General features: G+C 44.5%; 2 protein-coding genes across 2 annotated transcripts in view; both read left to right on the forward strand.

The window, feature by feature from the left end:
* The window catches only part of CHM (CHM Rab escort protein), a 1,037,168-nt gene that overhangs the window by 581,884 nt on the left and 443,246 nt on the right, over nt 1–12,038 (forward strand). The window lies entirely within an intron of this gene.
* LOC137440019 (kelch-like protein 5) overlaps nt 1–12,038 on the forward strand; it is a 97,757-nt gene that overhangs the window by 30,154 nt on the left and 55,565 nt on the right. Inside the window, exon 2 of the mRNA XM_068136376.2 lies at nt 7,920–8,069. Within this exon, the coding sequence (XP_067992477.2) occupies nt 7,920–8,069 (150 nt within the window). The remainder of the gene's footprint in view (nt 1–7,919; nt 8,070–12,038) is intronic.

Genomic DNA, 12,038 nt, shown 5'->3' on the forward strand with positions numbered 1-12,038 from the left:
ATGGGCAGATGGATTGGCAGACAGACAGACAGGACCCAAAAATATAAACCCCCAGGTTGGGGACGAAAATCCCTTAAACGAATATATGTATTCGTCACATGTGCTCTGGATGGGCAGACAGACAGACAGACAAATAGGCAGATGGGCAGATGGATTGGCAGACAGACAGACAGGACCCAAAAATATAAACCCCCAGGTTGGGGACGAAAATCCCTTAAACGAATATATGTATTCGTCACATGTGCTCTGGATGGGCAGACAGACAGACAGACAGACAGACCAGACCCAAAAATTAATACCCCCAGGTTGGGAACTAAAAACCCCTAAAACGAATATACGCATTCTTCGCATGTGCTTCATATGTTATAATTGTGCACTAGTAAAGTTATAATGTTATAATGTGCACAACTAGTAAAGACAGGGGTTAAACAATTGGGGGTTGGAGGGAAGAGGTCCCATCTTGACCTTGGAAATGTAATCAAGGGCAAAGCATTTTATTTGTTGTTGTGCTTTCGTGAATTGTCATGTTTATTTTTCACTTTTCTGACTAATTTAATTATTTTATTTTGACTTGCATTTTTTTCCCTTTTCATCGAAGCCTTTTTAAACTAGAACGGGCACTCGGTAGAGCGCATACCTTCGCCGCAGCTACTTTTGTTGCCAAAATAAAAGACTACAAGATCTGTGTAGCAAAGCATTTTGGCATTAGTTTCATACAAATTGGACACAAATTGACCGCGCTATGGTAAAAAGACGATTTTGACCTTTTCATGACCTTGACCTTGACCTTTGACCCGATCGATTCCAAAATCTAATCAAATGGTTCCCGGATAATAACCTATCATCCCACCAAATTTCATGCGAATCGGTTGAATACTTTTTGAGTTATGCGAATAACATACACACACACACACACACAGACATACAAATAAATACACAGCGATCAAAACATAACCTTCCGCTTTTGCGAAGGTAATAAATAAGTTAAAATGTCAGGAGAATACATAATAAATAGATGGGAGTTGGGAAGCATGGACAAAGACATGAGTAGCCTCTTATTCCTTTATTTATTACATTATATTGATCTAAAGCTCATGGTTTACGGAAGGGTTGAAGGTAGTGGGGTAGTGGTAGTGGGGTAGTGGTGGTGGGGTAGTTGTCCAATAACAACTGGTAGTGGGGCAGTGGGACCGCATTTGCATGATGATGTGAAAGGTCCATGCTTCCGAGTAGGCCACCCCACCAGATGACGCCGTGCGTCTGAAACCTCTTTATTCTATTTTTTAAAAGGTGATCTAAGGTGCATGGGGGATCTTGTACATACATCATGTGGAGATGGATACTTGGGGACATTAATTTATTCTTACATGAATTGGACGTTGATTGACAATAATTGACAAATCAAAACAGTAAAGTTGGACTTGAACCTGGGATCCCAACATCATCATGTTCAGATTATACAAGGTCGCGGCTCCTGTAAGAGCTGGCACTCGGAACAGATCAGGATACAACATTGCAAAAGAAACAGCAAAAGAAAGGGGAAACGCCAATAACAGGGTGGAGGGAGAAGGTAGACGGAGACGGACAACCAATGGATGCAGGTAACGACAAGGGTTAGGTGGAAAATGCAAGAGGTGGACAAGATGGATACATGAACCAAATTTTGGAAGAGGGTAGTTAACGTGTGTAGAAAAGATCATGGATATCGATGGGGAATGACTTGAGATGGCGTAGAACAGCTGTCTTGAAGACCTGGAGGGGAGAGTGAGATTGAATAGAATGGAATGTGGTTCCACAGGTAGGAATAAGGGGAACAAATGAGTGGAGGTGAGAAGTGGTTCTGGATTTAGGTCGTTTCACTAGGGGGGGGGGGGGGGTTGGTGGACCAGAAATGAGGTGGAGGAAGACAGAGAGACCAGCGACATGTCCGCGTTGGTAAAGTGATCCGTCTATAGACCTCGCCTCATTGCAAGGCTTTCCATTTTATCCTTACTGTAGTCATCAGTGAAGACCTTCATCGATTCATACCTTTTAATCAGGTGGTCCATTTGGAGGATTGAGGTACCTATGATTCCTCCACTCACACACACTAGCTTTGACCAGGTGGTTGAAGACATTTTTCAGGTCTTTTTCTTTTTCGGTTACTTTGTGTGGACCAACTCAGGCTGCCATCTTCCTTTGTATTAACCGCACATCATCCCTGGCGTGTATTAACCGCACATGCGGTCAGGACGTGTGAACGTTTCTTTTCCATCACTGGCCCTTATTTTTCAGAGTCCACTTTGGCGACATCTTGTTTGAATCGGGGATGATTTGAAAGTCCTTGACCGAGCACATTAGGACCTATACATCGGTGCAAAAGAGGGAAGCGATGAATTTTCTTTTTGTGCAATTCAATGTTCCATCAGACGTAATTGTCTCACTTACCGGAGTCTCCCTCCGGACGTGGATCCTTCAAAAGCTTTCCCTTTTCACCGGTCATTGTTCACGGAAATGATTATAGTGATGGTCTTCCGGTTGAACGGAAATTCCAGAAAATTCTACAAATGTTGCACGTACAGGTACAATTTTTTGCCGCAGTAGCGGCAAAGAGAGTAGGCTTATACTGCTGGAAATAATTTTTATAGTAAGAAAAGAACCACCTTTAGAGGCAATTTTTCCCTGGAGAGCAGGGGTTGCCCTTTTTCGGGCACCGTGGTCCCCTTTTTGAAGCAATGTTTTACAGCCGGATGCCCTTCCTGCCGTCAACCCTGTTAGTCGCCTCTTGCGATGCACAGGGAATTACCAGTGAGCAGGTACTCGATTTGCCGACCTTAGAAGGACGACAAGCTGAGTCAACCCCCCTGGCATAAATTCAGCGATTGACCAGGATTACGAACCCAGGATCCTAGGATCCCAAGCCGGCACCCTAACCGCTAAGCCAACACCAGGTTTCTTAGTTAGAAAAGATTGTCTTAAAATAAGAAACGTTTTCTTGAAACAAGAAAACAATGAAAGAACACCTTTCTAGCCTCAAAAAACACCTTTTTTTTTTACCGGCAGACGGTAAAGCTATCGGCAGACGGAATGCCCAGTTTGCCCGCGAGATACCAGAATGGCAGCTTGCAGCTGGGCCGAGATTCAACTCCAGTCTGTATACGTCTCAGAGGGGATTGGGTGTACCTCTAGAGTCGAGACTATCCCACCCAGTCTCGTGGGTCTCTGGAATATTCAATTCGGCACACCGCACTCCATAACTTCACCATATCAATACCATGTCGGTCAGAGTCGATGAGCAGGAAAATCTGATTATATCTTAAGACTCTGATTGCTTTGAGGACTTCCAAGTGACAATGTTTATTTATTACGTACTGTTTAGTCGTCCTATTCATTTCCTCGCTCTCCTTCGTCTCTCTCGCCAATTTGCACAATCAAATCACGCAACTCCAAATATAACATCATCAAGGAGTCTCCTGCGTCCACTAAGCCAACGTGCCAAGGCAGTTACGAAAGAGGTACCTCTTTTCAGTCATTTCCTCGGCTCCACGACTGACCCCGAGATGGGAATGAAAAATTCGGACCAGGTTTTGCACTTTGTTGCAAAGAACACAGGACCAAAGTTTTTATTACCTCCGCTTCCGAAGGTGGATGGAGGTTATGTTTTCACCCCTGTCTGTTTGTTTGTCCGTTTGTCTGTGAACAGAATATCTCAAAAAGTTGTGGACGGGTTCCGGCGAAATTTGGAAGAGATTTATTAGATTTTGTTGAAGATCCGGATTCGGATCCGGCTACAAGAATTGTTTAGGTGATTCTTCACCATTGGGAGATATGGCCAAAAACGATGCATAGCGGGATATCTCAAAAGGTTGTGGATAGATTTGGACGAAACTTGGTCGACAGGTTGTGTGTGTGACAAGGACAAATAGATGCGATTTTGGTGAAGATCTGAATATGTATTCGGATATGAAAATTATTTAATTTTTTAAGTAATTCTTCACCATTGGGAGATAGGGCCAAAAACGATACATAGCAGGATATCTCAAAAAGTTATGGATGGATTTGGACGAAACTTGGTGGACAGGTTGGGTGTGTGTAGAGGAAGAATCGATTAAATTTCGGTGAAGATGCGGATCCGGATCCGGCTAGTAGAATTTTTAAATGATTGTTCACCATTGAGTGATATGGCCAACAGGCGGAGGTATGCTCTCTACTGAGTTCAGTTCTTGTGTTATGTATTTTTTTTTTCATTGAATCAGACTACCATCTTTCTGTTTTCGCAAGACCAACAGATCAAGTTGCAATTGAATGAAAACACAAAGTTCAGCGTACATCCATGGTATTGCCCAAGCATTGAATGTAATACCTGGGGAACAAGATAAAGTAATATCAGTATAAGTCAGGTGAGACAAGAAGCCACACCCTCCACTTCCTCTGCCGCTACCACTCCCTATGTATTCCTTTTGTTCAGTAAACGGAACATTTTACCTCCACCGCCGAAGGTGGACGCGCGTTACGTTTTCATGCCATCTGTCTGTCTGTCAGCAGAATATCTCAAAACGTTGTGGACGGATTCGGACAAAATTTGGTGGAGAGGTTGGGTGTGTGACAAGGACGAAATGATTCCATTTTGGTTCAGGTCCGAATCCAGATCGAGCCTATCAGTGGGATAGAAAATCTAACTTATTCAGCCTGGCGTAGGTATGCGCTCTACTAAATGTCGTTCTAGATTTTATTTGAAATTGTCTGCCAAATAGTCATTCGGAGAGCCCTCTGCTGCATATGTTTCGGACACTGGACAATGGACATATAACTAGAACCGAGCAGGTTATATGGGGCAAGGGGTAACATCTGTGCAGGTTTTCCCCCATATTACTAATACGTCTCGTTATTGTACTAATAATGACAACAATGTAAAACTTACACGAGCTTGAGCATTTCTTGAGATATCATTGAACATTTCTGTCGATATTTGTATTCATGAAGATAAATATAAAAATAATAACTATTGTAATTATTTCCTGTTTTAGTTGGTGCAAGGTGTTGCAAAATGGTTGTCCCCTGAGGGCCAATTACCAGGGATTCAAACGGGCAATTAAGAGTGTGTGTGTGACAACAGAGCGCTGCAGCTGTCGCGATGGTATTAGCCTCCCGCTGTGCTTTTCTTCCTTAACCACATCAATGTACACATGGGCCCCCCTTTCCAACCGTCCTCTGAATCCCTGATGGAAGCCAGGCGGTAGCACGCTGCTTGCTCTTCCAAGAGGGGGGAAAAAAAACCTCCTTTTGGATTCTGGCACGATCCATGCGCCATTGCGAGTCCCTCGCTGCCTTGATACAGGATTAATTTAGATCCGCGAAGAACGTTACTTGGCAAAGACATACAAAATGGCGGTAATGTAGGAACACCCTGGGCCCAATTACAGCTTCGATGTGTCGTGGCAGTGTTCCCACAAAGATTCCGCAGCGTATACCTGGAGCGTTTCGTGAATGTTTCACCGTGATTGTCGTGTAGAGTAGCAGGAGACATGAAAAGAGAGGTTCATGGCTCCTGATTTGTCAGTGGAAGACATCAATAGCTGCTTGGCTCGACTTTGGTTTGGTTTGCTACGGTTTGATTTGTTAGCTGATTTTTATCGTCTTCAACCCTTGCATGACATGAATTACACCAATTGTCACACCTGGCCTTTTAGGTTCGTCTTATGTGGCAAAAATAAGTGCTGCAAGAACTTTTTATGCCTTCGCCAACAAAGTCGCCGGAGGCATTATGTTTTCGGGTTGTCCGTCCGTCCGTACGTACGTGCGTACGTACGTCTGTCCGTCCGTCCATACGGACTAAATCTCGTTTTTCTCAGCAACTATATGTCCGATTGCGACGAAACTTTCAGGGTAGGAGTGACACTCATGCAGAATGTTTTTATGATAATTGTGATGTCATATGTCACGTGGTATGGCAGCCATCTTGGATTAAAAGCAAATAATTAAAAATTATTTCTCGGAAACCACTAAATGGAAAAATTTGAAACTTGGCACATTGTCAAGTACTCCCAATGGGGAACAAAAGCATGATAATGATGACATCATAGGTGAAGTGGTATACCAGCCAAAAATGTTTTAATCGAATTCCTTATCCTAAAAATCTGAAATTGCATGCACATGATCTATGACCCATTTGTATTGAAATATTAAATTTATGACATCATAGGTCACATGGTTTGGCAGCCATATTGGATTGAAGGAAAATATTAAATAATTATATATCTGAAACCGCTAACCTTATTGATGCGAAATTTTACAAATATCATCTAACAGCATTGTTTCATATAGTTTGAAAATGATGTCATAGGTCACGTGGTTTGGCAGCCATATTGGATAGAAAAACGAACCTTATCCGATCAACACGAAACTTCACAAACGTGATCCCCTACCCATACATATGCAGAGTGATGGCATCTGCCCCTTGTGTGACTATGCGGAGGCATATTGGCGACACAGTCGCATTGCTCTAGTTTTTTTTACAACTAAAGATGTCTATGCACATCCACATGTGCTATAAACAAAGGGGATCGTGGGGTAAAAATCAAATAACATTTCCTTTTGGAATATTTTTTATAGCCACATTTTAACACATGATTTTGACTCTATTTATTCTATCCATGGTGGGTGGTTTGGGCCATGGTGGGTGGTGGGTGTGTTCAAGCCCCAATTCAGGGGCTAGATTACATTAAATATCGCACTGTGTCCTTTGCCAAGAGTAGGCGCGTTATCGCCAACAGCACCCTGACCAAATTCCAAATTCCTGCCCTTAACATAAGTCGAACTTCATCAGGCCTGGCCAGCCGGTTCGTAAAAGACTTGAGTCAAACCTCCACCCCAGCCAACCCCTCAATAACGTGAGAGTAATTGTGGCTGTTAAAGAGAAGAAGAAGAAGTTGGCTGACGAAAGTGATGTAAGCTGACTTCCAAACAGATCGAACATGTCCTCAGGCAAATTATCGAGTGAATAGAGCAGAATGTTTGTGAAGTACAAAACTTGCTGTATTTTGATTAAATCCGTAAGCAAAGCGACGGGTAATATGCCTAGTCTGTACTATAAAAGTGAAATTGTTTGTATATGCTTCAAAATCGAAAAAAAACTACTGAGTGTCGTTCTCGTACTAGCAAGAACTCCATTGAAAACCTTTGATATGGAACGGCTCGCTTGGCAAGCACTAGCGAGCTGCTTGATCACTGAACATACCCCAGAAGTACACTGCATGGATCAGGACGCAACAGGGGAAAAGGAAGAGCGGAAAGAGAGAGGGGACAAAACCAACAGCGGAGTTGATGGCCAAAATGGAGGGAACTTGGACAAGCGATGGGTGTGGGAAGAAATAGAGGCAGGAGAGGATGCATGGGGTGGACAAGATGGATACAGAAGGAAACTCTCAGGAGGGAAAACTGCAAATGGGGTGAGGTCGGGGGAGAGAGGGTAGAACAGATCGTGGTTTGGGATTGGGGATGATCTGAGATGGTTGTGAACAAGTGTCTGGAAGACTGAGGTTGAAGAGGATGTGGAAGTTTGTTCCACATTCGGGAGAAAGGAAATAGTGGTTGCTTGAAGCTTTGCTGTTGTATCGTTTAGAACCAACAACATCATGTTTGCTTTCTTTGTCGAAGATATTGTCAGATTTATGGGTGTTCTGGATTATGTGATGTTATGTGACCATAATGTAAACATGGCCGCCCACTCTCGCCAACCCGCACTTGGCAAACATCATGCGGAGTCCGCCAAACATCGCTCAGCACCATTTGAGGGAGGCCTTTTCCCTGATGTTCACTGAATTAGGCTGCTTTACATTTTTTAACAAAACAAGTGATTCTTTTCTTACTTTATTGATAAATACATGTCGGATCAATGGCGGCCTAACCACCGCTCCTTCCCGCCACTGTGCCTTTGACAGCACTGAAAACGTGGTACATGTGGGTGAGGACTCCTTTTTTGTGCAAGATCATCCGGAGCGCACGTTGCAGCGAATGGAGGCCTTCCTCCTGCACCAGCGTCTTTGTGACGTCGTTCTCGTGGTTGGAAGCGAGCGTATCCCAGCACACAGGTATTGTAACGTGCAACTTCCCAGGGAATGGGTAGTTCCTGGGCCTGACATTCCTTGGCATCCTTCGTGAATTTTAATTCGGCCATTGAACCCAGAATGTATTCTTGCTTACCCATCAATGCAGCAATTTACTTGGAAAATTGGGATGTTCCTGAAAATGAGACATCTGCTCACCTTCACTCTTTCATTCCTCTTTTCTCCCGACTCTGGAACAAACTCTCTTCAATCCCACTCCTCCCTCCAGGTCTTTAAAACACCTGTTCACCACCATCCCCCATCCAAAACCTTGATCTTTTCTACCCCTGCTAATTCACCCCAGATCCACTTTCTTGAAATAACAACGTCTTTCCTGGAAGTCCCAGCAGTGTCCATGTGTTTTATACCTCTCCGACCTTCCCCATCCCCCTTCCCATGCCTCCTCTTCACAAGCCCTCTCCCTCCCACAGATCTCCCGATGTCGCAGTTCTCTACTGTTGTACTTGTGTGCTTCCCTCTCTCCCCATCTTGTCTCCCGCTTCCTTTATTTCGTTTTATGTTTCCGTTTATTTATTTTTTTGTCATCAATGTTAGCTCTTACATGAGCCTCGATGTTGTATACAAAAAAAGAATAATAATAATAAATAAATAAAAATGATCCCAGTGGAGAGTTTGGCGAGGGCATTGCGCTTACGAAATGATAGGTGTCCTGCGAATTAAAGGCAAATAGAAACCACCTGTGGGGCGTGAAAACAGACTCACATGGCCTAATGATCCGTTTGACATTTTTTGGTGTTAAGCTGGAGGTGTCAGGAAAGTTTCTCGATGGATAGATAAGTGGCCGCCGAGCATCTACTACAATATTGCTTTTGGTTCCTCTCGGTCAGCTCTTCCTATAATGGCTGCACACAAATCACAAAACTGTTGGCTTGTTCGTCCACTGACGGGGAAGGTGAGCTGGGTTTAGGCCATTGTGAGTCATGTTACTTTTACCCGACTTGTCCTCGCAGCAGTTCTGGGAAGTCCAAGGGAATCCCCAAATCAGGAACTTGCCAACACGCTTGGTTGAGCAGCCAGGGTGCGACACATCCTCTGTGGAATATGGCTGGGGCCTTGTGAGCTGGGATTCTTACTCATAGAGAAATAAAGGATGACACTGGTGCATCTGTCACGTGGTTCAATAACTCTTATTTAACTGAAGTTACAATACATTTTACTTGACATGGTAACAGCGCCAATACTTCCTTTGCTATTGGTACCTGTGGCAGTTTCTCTGGTCCTATTTAGGGTCATATTTAGGTTTATAAAGACATAAAAAGTATACACAGTAGGAACATCTCATCAATACATCAGTTTGAGAGTAAGATGCAATAACAAAAATTTGGGGGCTAATCTAGGGTGTGAACATCAAATCAGCCATTGCTTTCCTTTCACTTAGAAACACTTTTAGATCATCTGAAAAATCTCGTAGACTATGGATTTTTATGTTAAGAAAATAGGCCTTTTATGTTTTGAAAAGCGGAAATTTTTTTTTTTTATGTGAAAAAATCCCGAAATATTTTTTTCCCCCGTTTTATTCATTTTTTATTATTACCAAGTTTTTCAGAAATCAGTCAAAAAAAGAACAAAAAATGGTAAGCTTTTTCCTGCACAACATTAAGCACTCTGGGCTAGTAAACAGGTAAAAAATGACGTTCAGGTACCTTTATTACAACCACATTGTTTGATAAGTAGAGGACTAGAAGAAATTGACAAGACCCTTTTAGGAACGGTTAAAGTAGGTGTTTGAAATCATTATCTTGGTAATGTTCTCCTTGGTGAGGCGGTGGCGGCGGTCGGTGAGGACGTTTCTGTAGACGGAGAAGGACCTTTTCACGTCGACGCTGACGATGGGGCAGTACCTCAAGAGGGGGATGTCAGCAAGCTTGACTCCAGCCGGCACACCAACCCTCAGATCCGTGCTGATCTCCATCCAGGATCAAAGCCACTGTCCTCAGCACACCAATGTCGGGATTGCGCTGCAGCACCGCCTTGAACTTGGTGAGCAGGATCTCCTTACGGCAGCCTCGGATCTTTTCGAGCTCCTCCTTGGCCTGATCAAGGAGCTGGAAGGCCTTGGCCAGCTCCATGCCGGCCTCCTCCAGCTGCTTAAGGATCTTTGGGATGAACGACACGTGGGCATTTAAGAAGACCAAACTGAGCTCGATGTCCGCCTTTCCGAACAGGTCCTTGGCACTCCGGATTGCCATCGCGTCGTCATCGTTCAGCTGGTCCACAATGTCCTTGACGGCCTCGAAGTGCTCGGCGTAAAACACCGCGGCGTCGATCCACGTCCCCCACCGAGTCAGAATGGGCTACGGGGGGAGAGAAAGATTGGGCTGCTGCTCCTTCCAAAAGACAACACGCGACGGGGCTTTGACGAACACCTTCTTCGTCGTGGCAATCAGGTCGTTGACGTCCTTGAACATTTCTCGGACTGTCTCGCAGACACGGTGGAGCGCGTGGGCAACGCAAGTCACATGCAGCAAGTCCGGGAAGAGTTCCTTCAGGGCATGGCCGGCCTTGATCATATAGGCCGCGGCGTCGCTGACGAGGACCTTGAGGCACTCCGGCTTGAAATCAGGCCAAAGATAGCGCATCGTGTCATTGACTGCACGCACGATCTCCCCGGAGTTGGTCTTCTCCAGAAACATGCACTGGACGAGGTGGGGACGAAAGTACCCCTCCTTGGACAAGCGTCCCGCGATGATGTTGGCCACATATCGACCTGCCGAATCGGTCGTCTCGTCGACGGACAGCCAGATGGGCTGCTGTCCGAGGTCGGCACGGATCCCCGCCAAGGCCTCGTCATAGCACTTGTCGAGGTCGTGCTTTCGAATCCAGCTTTCATCGGGGATCTGGAGAGTGATGTGCTTCTCCAGGAACGACCGGAGGGCAGGGTTTTCCAATTTCGACCATGGGATGCCAGCGGCCAGCATGGCCTGGCACAGATCCTGAGCCACGACGTCGCACTTGTGCCTCTTTCCGCCACCAAAGTCCTCCATGGTGGCTTGCGTGACCGTCCTCTTCTTCTTCAAAGCCAAGTTGCTCTTGTGGTGGTCTCCTCGGACATGTTGGGCCAGCTCAGACTTCTGCTTCGCCCGGAAAGTCTTTTCACAAGCTCGACAGAAAGCCGTGTCACTCGACACGTACTTGAAGGTGGCCTCATCGCCGCCAGCGTTGAATTCCTTCAGCCACTTGTCACGAAGAGCAGCACTCATCTTGATAGGAGACTTGTTCACACTTTGTGTACACTCTCTCACTGTAGTACACGACCTCACTGCTGTACACGCTGGGGACGCAACGCACGCAAGTGGACGCAACGTTTTGTTTTTGAGATCGATCGCAGCTAAAAATTTCGATCGCAGTTAAAAATTTCGATCGCAGTTAAAAATTTCGAAAAATTCCCTAATTTTTTTTAGCGTTGCCAGACATTTTCGACCAAAAAGGGCATTTTATTTTATTTTTCCCGAAAAAGGGCGAAATATTTTTTTCCTCCGAAAATAGCAAAATAATGTTTTTGCGTGCAAAAAAGCCGTTTTATGTGAAAAAACATTTTTTATTTTTTCACATAAAAATCCGATGTATAATATTAATGAGGTAAAGATGAGCTTATTAAATTTTGGGGTCACGAGGTCAAAGGCCAAAGGTCAGAGGCCATGTTAGGTAAAAATACTGTTCCGGCGATAACTTGTCGTCTTGTGAACCAGTGATGGGATTCTGACCAAATTTAGTAGACTTATATAGAATGATGTAAAGATGAACTGATTAGATTTTGGGATCAAGAAGTCAAAGGTCAAGGGTCAAATCTGTAATACGTCTATAACTTGAGAATGGCTGAAGGGATCCAAGTCAAACTTTGTGCATGCATGTATAATGAGGTAAAGATGAACTGATTAGATTTTGGGGGTCATGAGATCAAAGGTTAGAGGTCATGTGAGGTAACAATCCTGT

The sequence above is a fragment of the Myxine glutinosa genome, chromosome 14, assembly GCF_964187855.1.
Source record: "Myxine glutinosa chromosome 14, kmMyxGlut1.1, whole genome shotgun sequence".
Taxonomy (NCBI): domain Eukaryota; kingdom Metazoa; phylum Chordata; class Myxini; order Myxiniformes; family Myxinidae; genus Myxine; species Myxine glutinosa.